This window comes from Lepisosteus platostomus, chromosome 5 (assembly GCF_059453375.1).
Source record: "Lepisosteus platostomus isolate fLepPlt1 chromosome 5, fLepPlt1.hap1, whole genome shotgun sequence".
In the NCBI taxonomy this organism is placed as follows: domain Eukaryota; kingdom Metazoa; phylum Chordata; class Actinopteri; order Semionotiformes; family Lepisosteidae; genus Lepisosteus; species Lepisosteus platostomus.
In genome coordinates, this window is record NC_142615.1 from 55878608 (window position 1) to 55894857 (window position 16250).

Sequence of the window (16250 nt, forward strand, 5' to 3'; positions counted from 1 at the left end):
AAATAGTCCAGAATAGATGTTTGCGTTATATTATAGTGTAACGTATACGGTCGACATTTTTTTTTTATTAAATGTGTAAATAATTTACAAATACAACTAGAGGAGCAGAAACAGATACAAGAGAAAAAAAACACGAACAAAAAAAAAAATTAACTGGCAGAGGTAACGGAGTAAATTATATTTTTTACATATATCAAATGTTTTCCTTGCTTAAGCATTTTTTTTCATTTTTATAGAATTTAAATAATATTTCAACTCCATCTGAAAAGTACTAAAAAGGGGAGTATTATTGGACCATTTTGATTTATGAATGTGAAATTTACTCAGAATGACTAATAAATTTGCTATAAATAAATTCTTTTTTAAAAAAGTTCTCTTACACAGTACAATATCAAAGTCCTTAAACCTAAAAAAAACACCTTTAAATGCCTACAAACAAAACTCTGCAAGTCCGTCCAAAACAACTTCACAAACACACACCTTACAAGTAAATTTAGACAGTACTTATTTAACTGGATAAAACCTATGAACAATTTTAAATTATATCTTTTTAGCTTTATTTGTAATTCAATATCCATCAGGAGTTATCCAAACTAACTTCCAATTTATATTTTCAAATGGTGCACTCCGAAAAGATCAACTTGACACGCACACCTTTCCTGTATAAAATAAAAATAATCTCTCATTTTTTTACAAAACAAATTGCTTTTCTTTTTACAACATTTCGAATACCGTTAATTTAATAGAAACATCTACCTTAATTTCTTATTTATTCCGCACATCTGAAGTCACTGTTTACATGTCTGCATTGTTTACTTGTACGTTGTCTACTGTTTGTACAGTATATTGTCTTGATGCACTGTCTGTACTTTGTGTAAAGTATCTATATCTATGCTCTCACAGTCTCCTTCCTCACCGCTCCTGCTCGCTCGACACTCAGTCTCTATACCTGGGTTCGTTGAATCTCTGTCCAAGTCTTTTGGATCTTAATGACTATATGAACAAAAAATAATTTCAGGTTTACAAATTTGACACCCACTCAATTCAGAGTGCACATGTTTCTTGTTACAGAGGGGAAAAAATGCACATGAAATTTCTCATGCTCACCTATAAGGCTCTGCATGGCTTGGCACCTCATTACCTGTCTGAACTATTATCGCCCTACTCCCCACCTCGCAACCTTCTCTCTTCTAATTCTGCTCTCCTAACTGTTCCCCAAGCCCATCTACATTCTGTGGGTGACAGGGCTTTCTCCTGTTATGCCCCCAAGCCCTGGAACTCTCTCCCCAAGGATATCACAGAGTCACCTTCTCTAAACTACTTCAAATCCAGACTCAAAACCCTCTTCTTTAGAAAAGCCTTTACTGAACTGGTTCCATTCTTCACCCCTCTGCTTTTCTTAGTACCACCATCCACGGTCTCCTCTATATATTGTAATTGTGTTTTATCTTGTGTATTTTTATTTATTGTTGTTGTCATTCTGTAAAGAGCTTTGAGAAGCCACCTTTTAAGGCGCTATCCGCATGTACCCCATGTATTAAGAAGACCCCCCTATTCCAGTATATTACCTGTAGTGTTATATTCAAAAAATCATAAAAAATAAAGAACACTTTCACAACCCAAAGCAAGGTTGTATGAGGTGAGGGGGGCTGTCTGCTGTGTAAAACACTTGGTTGTAGCATTGTGAATGTTGTGCTTCAAATGCTATTGAGTCATGAAGAGGACCTCCCTATCCCAGTGTATTGCATGTCTAAACGGTGCCGTATTGAAAAAATCATAACAAAAACTGAAAGAGGTTTCACAACCCAAAGCAAGGCTGGGAAAGGTCAGAGGACCTGCTTAGTGTGTAAAACACTTACTTGCAGCATTGTGGGTGCTGTGGTTTAAATGCTATTGGCTTGTGAACAGCATCCCCCTATCCTAGTGCACGGTGCCACATTCAATAAAACCATGAGAAAAAGAGATTCACAACCCAAAGCTCTGCCAGTCTTCTGTGTAAACAATCATGGACATCATGATTTGAACATCATGGGTGCTGTTTTTAAAAAACTGTTGAGTAAAGAACAGGAATTTTCCTGCAGAATGAAAACAGGAAATAAAGAAAGGGTTTCAGAAATAAAACAAAGCTTTATTCCCGTGCTGACAGTCTGGGTAATTGGAAACTGCTGTTCTGCTTCCTATGGTCATATATGGGTTTTTCGCATGAAACTCTATTGAGCAGTATTTCTGCGTTGTGAATGTATGTATGTATACAGCGGTCCCCCAGTGTTCCAGATGGTGCGTAATTGCGCATCAATCAAAACCCTGACTGTCAGAAAAGGATAATTAGCTCACTGATATGTTTATGGAGGGGTTGTGAAAATTTTCAAAGTCGTGGTCTTTAAAATGCATTTGGTTTGAAGGCGTTCTGTGTTATATGATATGTGATATGGACACAAGAATATTCGTGTGTGGAATAAAAAGACAAACTGAAGGCTGTGAGAACATTCACAATGTACTTTATACACAGAGCAATTGTATATACAAAGCAATTGTTTCATAAAAACGCTACAGGCATGCCAAAATCGTTTTTGAACTTCAAGCTTACTTTACCCAAAAGTGATGAAGACACAGACATTCAATGAAAACGAATTTGATTCACTCAAGGCTTCACTCTTTTGTTGTGATGTCATTTTAATTAATGTTAGCTGTGATTAGGTGTCGTTTTTGTCTCTTTTAACTTAAGAGTTAAAGAGTTTAAGAGTCTGCTCCTTTCTTCCTGGTATAGAAATAACATGTTCCATGTTTACAACCACCACTATAAATTATTTGTTCAGCTCTAACACCTGTCTGCGTTGACAAGGCATCTCAAAATGACATATTAAATAAGAACACGATCCTTCTGGTTACCATTCCTGTGGTTGGAGCGTTGTTTCACCCTTTTTCGTTCTTCTACAATATTTACAGACAGGGCTTTATCACTGGAGTTGTACAGAAGAAGTGTGCATAGGTGAAAATATTCCATGAAAATCATCAGTACTGCTGTTGTTCTATGCGTAGTTTAACCGAGAGCACTTAAAAGATGCAAAAAGGTTTCAAAGAAAACAGAATTGAAAGACAGTAGAGTAAGGAGGTAAAAAAGTACTCCCCCGTCGAGGAATTAACCACCATCGCCCGTGTGACTGGATATAAAAATAACTGATTCATTTTTGCCCGGTCCCTGGAAGCTTCAATGCGATTACTTTTCCTTCCTTATTTCTTCATTCCCATGAATTTACTCTGTAGTAGAGGAAACGCGAAAGTGGGAAATTGCAGGCATTCTCCATGAGCCCACACCACTGGGGATGTAGCTCAGTGGTAGAGTGCATGCTTTGCATGTATGAGGTCCCGGGTTCAATCCCTGGCATCTCCACGTGCTTTATATTATTGTGCTCACATCGCAATCTTCTGTTGAGTGAGAACTCTTTGTCGGTGTTCATAGAGAGCCAGGTTTACACAATTAAGTTCAGTCACACAGTGTTACAGTGTTGCTCTGCTGTTTTAGATGTACCTCCAAAGCATTTAGTTCTGTTAACTACAACAAATGATTTGAACAAATTTAACGTCATATTCAGGAAATCCAGAGAACGTCTCCACACTTGTCGTAGCTGTTGAAGAAATCACCTGTTAAATCTCACTTGGGATTTCTTGAGAAATCATTCAGCGAGCGAGTCCTCCCTCTGGACTCCGCACTAAACTGAAAGCTGCGCGAATTCCTCACTGCGTGTCCTGTACTGTTACAAGTGCTCTCGTGTAGATGTGGAGCACAGCCATAAGGACACATTGAACTTTTTCTGTATGTGAAGGAAAAGGCAAAATAGAATGAATAGTATTAATCGTATAAAATATCCATGGTACAACTCGAGAAAGTACTGAAGGACTAAACAACGACTTTTGATGATTACAAGAGATTCAAGAAACACAACCGTCCGCACACGGGCTTGGATCCTGAACGCTTAAGTTAAGACAAAGCGAAGGATACGAACTGGAAACTCTCTTCACGTCTTACCGTTTGTGAAATAAAAAAAAATCTTACTTTCTTAATAATTTCTTACTGCTGATAGACGATTTATTGCATTTTAACAAAATCACAATTACAAACATTTTGGGTTAAACTGTTATTCACATACTCTAACGAAGATAAACGTTAGTGTCTTCCGGTGTGTGAGCCAATTTCTAATAAGAATAAAAAATAAGTTATATAAATTGAATTGTTCTACGTTTTATACTTACATAGTCTTATTAATATTTCAGTTAAATATTTTCTTCTGTAGTAATACTAGTCTCGATTTACAATTTTTGGATATGGTGCATCTTAAATAATTTTGTTATTAGTTTCGGTTTTGGAAAATCACGCCTAGAAGCTACCAAAACTGGTAATGTTCACAAGATGTGTAATGCAATAGCAGCCTTCTGGGTGGAAAACAAAAAGTATTTCTTGGTATGAATCCTAGCTCATTTATAGGCGGTGTTCTAGGACTTCTCGCTTCAGAAATCCTGTCAACGCATCATACGTTTCTACTCCATCAATATCAGCAGTGTTATCACTACCAAACGCTAAGAATAGATCCTGGCAATACTTCATGAGATCTTCGTTGGAAAATTGTCCAAAAAGTCAAAATTTTCAATTGCATGCAACTGATGAGATCTCTCTTCGATGGAAGTTATAAGTACATCCAAAATACGTTTCTTGTGGATCCAGAAGAGGATCATTATGAGGCTCAAAACATGCCTGTCTCTTCTTTTTTTGAGGACGAATTGATTATTGAGGTGTAATCATTGGTTCAAAACCCAAATCATCTGCTATTGCTGTTGTTTCTTTGATAGTTTCATCAAATCCTTCAATTGATCTTCGATATCGAGGGATAATATCATACAAATTGTGGTTTTCTTTTACTCACCAATTTTATTAAAATTTCACCTTCTTTTACTGATGTCTTGCATGTATCACAAGATATAACAGTCCCCTTGTGTCCTCAGGTAAAATGTTTTAAAAAGTACAACAAAAGTACAATATACTGAACAGCATTTATGGTTAAAATGAAAGTACATATACCAAGATATTAAAATACAATTGTACAGATTTTTGAAGTTTTCCACCAAATCTGCACTGTAATTTTGAAGTATTATAGCTGAGAATGCAAGGTGAGTATGAAGATCAAATTCAATGAGTGAAAATGATTTTCTTGGAAGTTGCCGATGTTGGTCATTATTGATCATTCCAGGTGATATTGACTTAGGTACTCAAATGTTTACTTGTTGTAGCTTGAAATGTGCAAAACACTCACATTTCTTTCAAATATGAAGATGTTTTACTGTATCTAGTGCTCTGTACTCGTCAATCTGGGTGCTATAAAATACCTATGGTTTGAGGTGCAGTATAAAGTGAATATTGGGGTGTCTCCAGTACTGTGGGATGCTGCATTTTAAATTGAGCAGCTCCTGAAGGCAGGACAAGGAGTCTTAGATAGATATTCAATTTCTTCTCATGGGATCAATAAAGTATCTATCTATCTTAACCTTTTCATTTGAAGGGAATGTAAATAACAGCCAGGTTGTCTCTTTGGTAGTGTTGTATCTGGCTCTGTCAACAGTGCCTTTTGCTCCTTGTGTGGATTAAATCATACTTATGAATTGATCACAAACATTTAGGCATTCTCTCCTTCTGGGGTTGATTTTATCATTGTGAGTGGCCAAAGGTTCCTTATATATTTAATTAAAGTCTTTAATTGTACAAAATTAAGAAATTACAAATGAATGACAAAATGGTTTTAAAAAGTTTATTTTTAAAAAGGAAACGTTAAGAAAATGTCTATACATTTCTGCACATCAGAAATGTTACATTCAGAATTCTATATCAATTAATAGTTTTATTTCAGAAACATATTGTACAAGAAAAAAGACTGAGTGGAATAGGGAACTTTAAGGTCTCCCTGTTTTAAAACACAAACTGCAGGTCCTGTAGACAAAGTCAATGAGGACAGTGACTCACTGGTCAGAGCTCTCAGGTGACAGACAGTGTCAGTGTGGAAGCAGTGGAGTGAAGTGGACTCAGGTCACAGACAGTCTCAGTGCTCAGAACTGTTGTAAGACTGTGTGACTCTGTTGGTGAAGCTCTTCTGTGTCTAGACCTGCTGGAGGAGGATCTCCCAGACAGCTCTGTCAGTCTCACAGCGCCCATCCTCTCCCTGAGCGTCATCCCACACATCATCGTAGTCAGTCCTATCAGGGGCAGGGGCTCCTTCTTCAGAGGGCAGTGTGGGCAGGACCCTGTCCACTCCAGGGCCAGGCTGGAGGACACCTGACAGAGAGACAGACTCATGATTTGTCAAATGAGCCAGTTATTGAAATAATATTGTTACAAATTAGGATTATGAAAATTGTGAATATCAAAAATGACTGAGTAGATAAATTAAAAAATAAATTAATCATAACCCCCAACTTTTAAAGATTTTGCCAAGAATATACCCAAGCATTTGGTATAGTTAAAGGCACATAAGAGATTTGTTCTTTGGAACAGCTTTATTGAAAAAAGTAATAGTTCAGACAATTAGTTAAATATTTGTTAACAACACTACACACAACATAAACATACAACACGCAATTACAAATTTGCTAACAAGGTGTTTTAGACACCTACATCCTAAACACCCAGAAAATCCTCAAACTGCTACCAAGTATTCAGCTTTTACAGAACACCTACATAAAAGAAAGAGAAAAACCAAACCTTCTAAACCAAAGACATTACAACCTACAGTTAAATCTCTTTCTTTGTGAACCCAATTGCTACAAAATGAATGGGAACCTATCTCCCTGTTCTAAAGATGCTCCCACTAGCCAGGAGAGGCACTTTTTAACTAAGGGATTATATAAAAATAAAAGTTTCTAAAAACAACAGAAAGGCAAGCTCTCTTTATGAGGTTCAAAGACTAAACTCCAGTCTGGTCTTCCCAGTTGATCTTGACAAGTAGTAGAAGCAAGAAGTAGCTCTCGCCTTCTATCATTGACAGTTGATTGACAATCATTTACCCAGAACTTTATGGTTGCTTTGATCTCTGAATCTCACACCTCAGCATCTCAGCAAACATCTCCTTGCTTTGCAGCCACTAGCCATGTACTGTAATTGGAATTGGAATTGATGACATTACCCAGGTGTACCTAGATTTTTTAAAACACTTACATAGTCACAATAGTGTAGTGAATGGGGATTTTAATTTTCTGTAACAATCAGAAATTATAGCAGTATATTTTGAGAGTACTTGTAGACTTTTAGGAACTAATCAAACATAATAATCTATAGTCTCACACATGCATTCTAACCAGACAATATACAATTTATTGATATAATCATAATTTGCATAACAAACAATAAGCATAATAAAACATACTGTATCTGAGAAGTACTCTGCTTTGATATCAATGACTATTAGTGGGCTAACAGTTATAGTATACAGAATAGATGTTACAATATTGTACTCAAAAGCGTTTAATAGGTTTTTTTAATTAAATTGTATCTTTTTGGAAGAATTGATGATTCAGTGTAGAATTCACTTATACTTATGAAGTATCAATGCTCTAAAACCACAGTGAGGAAGACCTAGTAATTTCTGAGCCTAGTAATTCTCTCTGCAGTCAGAGAACAGAATTCCTGGTCTTGGGGAATCTAAAGCTTTGTTCTGCCCAGACCTCATTCTCTCATCATTAATCAGCTGTTGATCAATTTAAATCAATTTAAATCTGATTGGCTAGGTGTGTCAGTAGGTGGGTTTCAGTGACACTGTGATCTTTGTGATCTAAGTTTGTACAATTCAGGTCACTCAGTCTTTATTGGCTGTTATTGATCCTTGTAGGACATGATAGAGTGAAGCTACTGCTACTGCAAAATGCCTGATTCCCCCCTGTCTTGGATGACAGTGCAACAGAGATGGATTACTGGAGGTTATCTTTCCCATCCCTGAAATACCTAACCCACACTGAGCCCCCTGGCTGTACTTTTACCTGAAGTGGGGTCTTCCTCACTGCTGAATACATCACTGTACCCAGAGGGTGTCTCATCAGAGAGGAGTCTCCCTGTGAACAGAAGAGAAGGTCAGTAATGGCTCTGTCATTCTGACACAGACTGGCCTGTCAGAGACCTCTTCTCTTCTAGGTAGTGTTTATTTGAAGATATGAAATTAGGTTGAGACTAATTTCTAATGACAAAGGCTACTGTGGGCTGGTACAGGGGGTACTCCTTAGTCTTATTTATAATAACTCACCTGACACAGTGTCTGGATTCTGGGGCACAGTGATGGCATCATCATAGTACTCAGGGGCCTCTTCTTTCACAGAGGACATCAGCTTTCCTAAAGCACACAGAGCACAGCTTCACTGTCACACATCAGCACACTGAGTTATCTAGAGCACAGGACTGCTGGAGCTCATCAGAACACACTGATTAACTCAACATCACACAGGAACTAAAACTCCAGGCTCTACGTACAGGAGATCAGGGGGAACCTGATTTCCAGTCCTATTCACAACTGTAATAAATGTAAAACAATTCCTAGATTTTCAAATAAGATGTTGAAGGACAACAGGGCAGAGAAAGTTTGAGGATTTTCTGGGTGTTTAGGATGTAGGTGTCTAAAACACCTTGTTAGCAAATTTGTAATTGCGTGCTGTATGTTTATGTTGTGTGTATTGGTGCAGAGTTTCCTCATGTGATTGGACTGAAATAACCCACCTGACAAGGCATCTGGACTCTGAGGTACAGTTACAGCATCATCATAGTACTCTGGGATCTCTTCTTTCACAGAGGCTATCGAGTCTCCTGAACCACACAGAGAGACAGAGAATTTACACTTCAGGACTCAGACTTACTTTGACCATAGAGCTGCAAAGTAATTGGAAAGTGTGATTTTAAATGTTTTGTGGTGTATAGTTAAGCCAAAACTCTAGGGTCGCTGATTAATCTGATCTGAAAGGCCGTTTTTACAGCATGCTGTTCCGCAGTCTCCTTTTCTATCAAAACCAATGAGAGCAGCACCCTGTTTACCACCCCAGTATTGACCAGGTCTAGTTTTGCTCAGCATCTGTGATTTGCTGAGATAAGACTAGTGTGAGGCAACACTGAAGAGCTGGCTTTATAAGGTATCAAACACATTTGGTTTTATTTGTATAATTCAGAATTTTCTACCTAAGTTCTCTAAATATCAGCCTGGTTTGAGGTGAGAGTGAGTACTGGACTGAAGACCTCCTTACTCCCACACTGAGCCCCCTGACTCCATCTCCCCTCACCTGGCACTGGGTCTCCCTCACTGTCCTCCACATCATCGTATCCAGAGGGCAGCTCGTCAGAGAGGAATCTCCCTGTGAACAGGAGGACAGATCAGTATTACCTGCAGTCAGACAGCAGCCTCATTGTCTTCCACTGGCTGTGGAAGAAGCCAGGGTGTGAGCAGTATCTCAGAGTTTGTGTGTATAAGGCAGATCAGGAACTGTGAACTGTGGTGTCAGTTACTTTGACACCAGTTGAGAAAAAAAAATCCTACAGTCAGTCAGCACTGTCTCTGGGAGAGAAGCCAGGTTGTCAACAGAAACACAGAGTTTATGATGCTTTTCTTCACTTACTTTGACAGCAGTTGAGAAAGAAAACTCTACAGATTTAAAACCAGTATGGTGTGATGTTCTACAAGTGTTAAGTCCTCAGATCTTCCTCAGAAGATGGAGACTAATCACTCCTGAAGACTCTCTCCACTCACCTCTCCTGGGGGCGCTGTAGGTTCCCTCCCTGGCCAGTTTGTACTCTATTTCCTCGTAAACAGCATCATGATAGGGGGCGAGTGCTCCCTTAGATAGGGCTGTGTGAGAAAACAGACACTCAGGGTTAACATGCAGGGAGAGGAGTACAAGATCAAACATTGACTACTAAACCTTCTTTGGACATTACAGCACATAAATGTTATGCTTCTGGATTTGCAAATTTCCTGATATCTCCATCTGTAATTGTTGATAATCTTTTTTAAACTTTAAATGGTTTTCTCTACCAGGTCTCTACCAGGGCACAGCCGGTGCCCCTCAAGGCTGTGTGCTCAGCCCACTGCTCTACTCCCTGTTCACCCACGACTGTACTGCTAAGTTCAGCACAAACACCATCACCAAGTATGCTGACAATACCACAGTCGTGGGCCTGATCACTGACAACGATGAGGCTGCCTACAGAAAGGAGATAAAACAACTCGCAGACTGGTGCCGAACCAACAACCTATGTCTCAACATCAGCAAAACCAAAGAGCTGATTGTTGACTTCAGAAGACAAGGAAAAGTTCACTCCCCCATCTACATAGAAGGTTCTGCGGTGGAGATGGTGAATAACTTCAAATTCCTAGGCGTTCACATCTCTAAGGACCTTACATGGACACTGAACACCTCCAGTCTCATCAAGAAGGCACAACAGTGGCTGTACTTCCTGAGAAGGCTGAAGAAAATACACCTACATCCACAGATCCTCACCAACTTCTACAGATGTACGGTGGAGAGCATACTGACCAGCTGCATCACAGTCTGGTACGGCAACTGCACCACATCCGACCGTAAGGCACTACAGCGGGTGGTCAAAACTGCCCAACACATCGTCGGCAGTGCCTTACCATCCATCCAGGAAATATACAACACCAGGAGTCTGAAAAAAGCCACCAAAATTATGTCTGACCCCACTCACCCCGGTCATAACTTGTTTGTTCCCCTACCATCTGGCAGAAGGTTCCGGTCACTCCAGTCGCACACAACTAGACTCCAAAATAGCTTCTTCCCAAGAGCTGTCAAGTTGGTGACGCCCCCACTCCCTTCCACCTTATTATGATCTCTCCTAACATCCTCCTGTACCCACAACCACTGTACTCCTACACCACCACACACACATGTAAGCCGAAATTGTACTGTCCCCTCGATAGCCCAGTAAAATTGTAACAGGCATAATAATATTCAATATTAATTAACCATACTACTTTTAACCACTGTTTTTTTGCACTGTTCCAAGAATTACCTTGCACTGTTTTTGTCCTGTTAAATTTTCTCTGCGGAATTTTGCACAGTTTTCGATTACTTGATTACATGTTATTTATGTTATGTTATTACGTTACTTTTATTGCTATTGTGTAACTGTCTTATTGTGTAACTGTCTATTGTCTCATCTTCTGTCCTATTTATATACTGCACCTGAGTGACTTTTGAGAAACACTTTTCATTATACTATGCACCTGTGTAAGTTTAATGACAATAAAGTTGAATTGAAATGAATTGAATTCTTCCTCAAGGTAATTATGTAAATATAAGTTCCATGTGAGTGACAGAACTGACCACTAGAGGTCACTATGTGGATGGAGAGTTCCCTCCCTACCTTTCCTCAGATTCCTGTTCTGGATCAGCTGCCCCACTAACAGGGCCAGCACCACGAAGAGCAGAGCCCCCAGCAGCAGGAGGACCAGGGGCGAGGCAGACAGGCCTCCCAGTGGCTGTGTCTGGGGTGTTGTCCTGGTTCTGCCTGAGAGAGGGGGAGACAATGGATGATTGGTTGGTCAGGGATCAGGAGAGGTGCTCTTGGGCTCATATACACTTCGACACATGTCCTGTTCTCCTCCTGTTCCGATATGTGGCTCTCATGGCTTCAGGGTGAACCCAAGATCAATGAAGAACAGTTAAGGATTCCCAATCTAACCCATCAGGACTGTCACTAAATCAGTGTGGAAAGAGAGGACACTTGCACAAGATCTACACTGGAAATCTGAAAACACTGATCTTCACTCTGAGAGAGGAGAGGAGACACTACAACAACACTGGGAATCTGAAGAGACACTGATCTTCAGACTCAAGGAGGAGAGGAGACACTACAGCTACACTGGGAATCTGAAGAGACACTGATCTTCACTCTGAGAGAGGAGAGGAGACACTACAACAACACTGGGAATCTGAAGAGACACTGATCTTCACACTCAAGGAGGAGAGGAGACACTACAACAACACTGGGAATCTGAAGAGACACTGATCTTCACACTCAAGGAGGAGAGGAGACACTACAGCTACACTGGGAATCTGAAGAGACAGAAAGACAGGAGTTATCAATGACAAGGAAGATTTCTGTTCACCTGTAGCTGTTGCTGGACTGGCTGTTGTCTCTGACAAACCTGTAAAAGAGATAGGAGAACTGTCATTATTTTGTCTTTGGTTTTAAAGCAAGTTGAATCCAGAGTGGTCTTAATAAAAAGAAAATCTTTACATTTGTTCCTTGAGGTCAAATCTAGGATTGCTGGATGAATTGTGTCTTGTTCGGAATTAAAGCCTAGTGTTGTTCACATACACAGGGCTACAAAACATCCCAATCTTGTGACTGATGATCTTAGTTGGTTCAGTTAGTTATTAAGCAGTGATAGAGTATGGGTGACATCAGTCTAACTTCTCCATTGATCTGCTACCTTGTTTATCTACAGTTCTAAGACTATCCTCACCTGTACAGGTAACCCCTGCATCCTCCTTGTGTCGACAGTCACTCTGATTTAGTCCAGAGTGACAGCAGTCCCACAGGTGAAGTTCACTGCCTGTGCAGTTCACCTCGTCCAGCCAGATGGCGCCATTTCCTGGTCCGAATGAGGCCTCTATTGCTGCGCTCACTGCGTCCCCACAGCCCAGCTGTCTGCAGACCACCTGGGCATCCTGCAGGTCCCAGGAGTCGTCACAGACTGTCCCCCAGGAGCCCTCATACCGCAGCTCCACCCGGCCAGAGCAGTTAGTGCCTCCAACCAGGCGCAGAGCCAGTGGGACTGAAAGTCAACAGAAAGGTTAACGAGTGTCATTAGATCTGTGACTGTAGACAAGAGTGAGGTATTGAGTGGCTCTAGAAGAGAGCTGTATGGTTACTGTTCCTCAGCTCAGGGCTGCGGTGTCCCTGTCTGTTTTCCACACTGAACTCACCTGGGCAGTGCTGCTGTGGCTGCTCTTCCTGAGGGGCTGGAGTGCTTCTGTCAGCTTCTTTTCTAGGACCTTCAAAGATTAATAATAATTATTTCATTTTATACATGTTTGGAGATAAATTAATAAGAATTCAGTTTAAAGCTTTTGTCTGTTCTAAATATGGCAAAACACTAATTTACAGAGCATTACTCTTCCCTCTGTACCTGAGCAGGTGATCTCAGCCACTTCCCGATCTGTGCAGTCATTCTGACCCCAGGGGGAGGAGGGACACTGCCACAGGGTGGAGTCGTGTTTGCGACAGGAGACAAAGTCCAGCCATCTGGGATCAGGGCTCAGCCTGGAGTTTGTCTCTCTGACGGTGCCCTTGTCTCCACAGCCCAGCTGTTTACAGATCACTGCGGCTGTGGAGTCAGTCATGCCGTTCTGACACACACTGCCCCAGGTGCCATTGTAGTAAACCTCTGCCTGTCCTGAACAGCCTGCAGACAGTCTCAGGAGAGTGTGATCTGTCAAGACAGCAGGGAAAGTCAAAGGAAACAAACCCTGACAAGACAGCCCAACGTTTAGTTCTGAACTGGAAAGAAACAACAAGCAAACAATGTGAACAGCAACCAGTCTCATTTCCTGTACTAATCCAGTTATAACTGACTCACGTAATGAAACAAGGACAGCTGTACAATAACACAGTTGACATGAATGTGACTGTGTGGTTCTGTTCATTCAGAACCTGGACAGTGCATCACACAGAGCTTTAAAATCCCATTACATGAGCAGGTTCTGACCCAAAATGTAATTCTGATCAGCTTGGCTATTCAGCAGCAGCACAACTAAGAGACTGAGGCATGAAAGTAGAATTTATCTTGAGTTTCTTTCTCTCTTTATTTATTTTTGCTGGGATGTGAATATGTGCATTCACAACTGTATCATAAATATAAATATTTATTTTAAAATTAATTCTGCATCCAGCTCAGTCTTTTCCTCAACAAGATGTATTTAAGCACTCCAGATGCAAACCATATCCACAACGTGGAATTTAAGAATATGGATTATTTTACTTAACTAACTTACTGAACACAAGATTCTCACATCCTCACAAGTCAAACATATCTAGGCACTCTAGATGCAAGCCATATCCACAATGTGGGATTAAATTATCTGAATCATTGTAATTTTAATTATCTCCCCTTACCTGAACACAGGATTCTCACATCCTCCTTGTGTCCACAGTCGTGCTGTCCCCACCATGCTGAGGGACACTCCCCCAGGGACGACTCATTCCCCAGACAGCCCACCTCGTCCAGCCAGATGGGTCCAGTTCCCTGGCTGAAGGAGGCTGGCACTGGGGCACTGAGGGCCGTCCCACACTGGAGCTGCCTGCACACCACCTGAGAGTCTGCCAAGTCCCAGGAGTCATCGCAGACTGTCCCCCAGGAGCCATTGTGATAAACCTCCAGCCTCCCAGCACAATCATCTCCTCTCCCAACCAGCCTAAGGGATAGCTGATCTAGGACCAGAAAATTAGAGGTCAGGGGTCAGAGATCAGGAGTTCTAAGAGATCACCATGACCTCATGTTACAAGTTGGCCCACTAGGCACAGCAGATACAGTTCAAGTACAGTGTTTCTTGACTTTTGATTAATTTAATATATACACTTACTGTAACAAATTGTTCATAAGCAGTATATATATAATATTATATATATATATTTAATATATACAGTAAGTTTAACATATTCCACATTGTTCATAAACAGTATACCAGATAAGTTATTTTTTCTGACCCACTGTTGGGCATAGAGACAATAGCTCCACCAGTGTCAAATTGCATTATTCAGATAGATGTGTTTCCTGTAGATCCCAAAGACCCGAGTGTGTTTGTGACACACAGAAAAAACTGCACACACACAGCTGTTGCCTCACTGACTGATCTGGGATTCCACTGAGCAACAGAGACATCAGCACACACTGAGAGCCCTGGAGATACAGAACAGGGGTTTATTCATACCTGGTGTTTTGGAAGAGGGAAGAGCTGAAGAAAGGAAGTCTGTGAAACAAACAGAGAGAGAGAAATCAGACTGTTAACCTTGTGTGAGAGGAGCAATTTAACACCAGAAATGAAACTACAAATAAAACAGCACTGATGTGATTAAGACAGTCCTCATTCTCTCTTTACCTGCTCCAGGTGAATCTCTGGTCATATTTGAGTCTGTAAAAGAGAAGAAAGGAGCTCATTTCTGTCAACAGGAGTGATGTTTCACCAGTGGAATGTCAGCTGTGTGTGGGGCTCAACTGCACATAACATCTGTAAACTTTGACTTTCTGAGACTCACTTTCTTTTCAGGCTCCTGTTTAATTGGGCTTTTAGAGCATTGATATCAACATAAATATAAAACTGAGCTTTAGTCCTCAGTGTATTTGTGCATCTATCCATCAGAAAGAAAATAACAACCTAATAACACCTTGAGGGAATATTTGAGATAGATATGACATGTTTAAAACACACTCACGTTTTAAGGAATATGTGTTTTCATCTTTGCATCTCTTACATAACTGGGAGTGTGTAACAGAGCAGATATTCAATAATGAAAACAGTGTGCTTCTGTGTGTAAGCAGAGGGAGTGTCACTGTGTTTTAAATACACGATTCTCACCAGAGCAGATTACTCCTGCGTCCTGTCCATGAGAGCACCCTGCTCTCCCCCATGTAGAGACAGCGCAGTGTGAGAGACGGCTCTCATTGCCCTTGCACTCAAACACATCAGCCCTTACTGGTCCACTGCCCTGTCCAAACCAGGCCTGTCCTGGTGCTGCTACAGCCTCTCCACAGCCCAGCTGCTGGCAGAGAGTCCTGGCATCTCTCAGATCCCAGTACAGGTCACACACTGTCCCCCAGTCCCTGAAGAGCCACTGTAACTCCACTCGGCCAGAGCAGGAGTCAGAGCCGTTCGCCAGCCTGAACCCTGTGTATCCTGCAGATAGGAGAGAACTTCACCAGCATGACACCACAGCAGGCCACAAGAAATACAACAAATTAAAGTACCAATACAGTGAAAAAAACTATAAGATCCAGCACATAGTGAGTGAGAAACCAATAGCAGGCATAGAATAAGGACAGATATTGTGATGCCATAAGGGATTGTTTCCTCAAAGGGTGCTACTTTCCCTGGGGACTCATTTTTCCACGTTTTCCCCATACGTAAGATAACGATGTGCAGCTCATAGGAGACAATTAGCACCCTGCTCTAGGCCACATGAAACCAGGAAGGACTTGGAGAAGACAGAAAAA

The 16250-nt window shown here is 40.8% G+C and overlaps 1 protein-coding gene and 1 non-coding gene across 2 annotated transcripts; one reads left to right on the forward strand and one right to left on the reverse strand.

Moving 5' to 3' along the window:
• Positions 1 to 3319: 3319 nt before the first annotated feature.
• On the forward strand, positions 3320 to 3391 carry trnaa-ugc (transfer RNA alanine (anticodon UGC)). Its single transcript has one exon. It is a non-coding gene; the product is annotated as a tRNA-Ala (tRNA).
• Positions 3392 to 6143: 2752 nt separating this feature from the next.
• LOC148669767 (antigen WC1.1-like) lies at positions 6144 to 15924 on the reverse strand. The gene is made up of 11 exons (XM_088631007.1): positions 15616 to 15924; positions 15139 to 15171; positions 14971 to 15009; positions 14156 to 14470; positions 13170 to 13472; positions 11399 to 11542; positions 9762 to 9860; positions 9298 to 9369; positions 8744 to 8830; positions 8277 to 8363; positions 6144 to 6262 (listed from the first exon to the last, which is right to left on the reverse strand). The coding sequence occupies exons 2-11, from the start codon at positions 15161 to 15163 to the stop codon at positions 6144 to 6146; spliced, it is 1290 nt and encodes a 429-aa protein (XP_088487133.1). The 5' UTR covers positions 15164 to 15171; positions 15616 to 15924.
• Positions 15925 to 16250: the final 326 nt, after the last annotated feature.

What these genes read in the sequence shown, in the direction of transcription:
- LOC148669767 (XM_088631007.1), bottom strand. Translation starts at nt 15,163, where the DNA reads ATGACCAGAGATTCACCTGGAGCAG. An exon ending in CTACAGCGCCCCCAGGAGAG is followed by an intron (nt 9,370 to 9,761) that starts GTGAGTGGAGAG and finishes TCCTGTTCACAG; the next exon opens with GGAGATTCCTCTCTGACGAG. An exon ending in GAATCCAGACACTGTGTCAG is followed by an intron (nt 6,263 to 8,276) that starts GTGAGTTATTAT and finishes TGCCCTCTGAAG; the next exon opens with AAGGAGCCCCTGCCCCTGAT.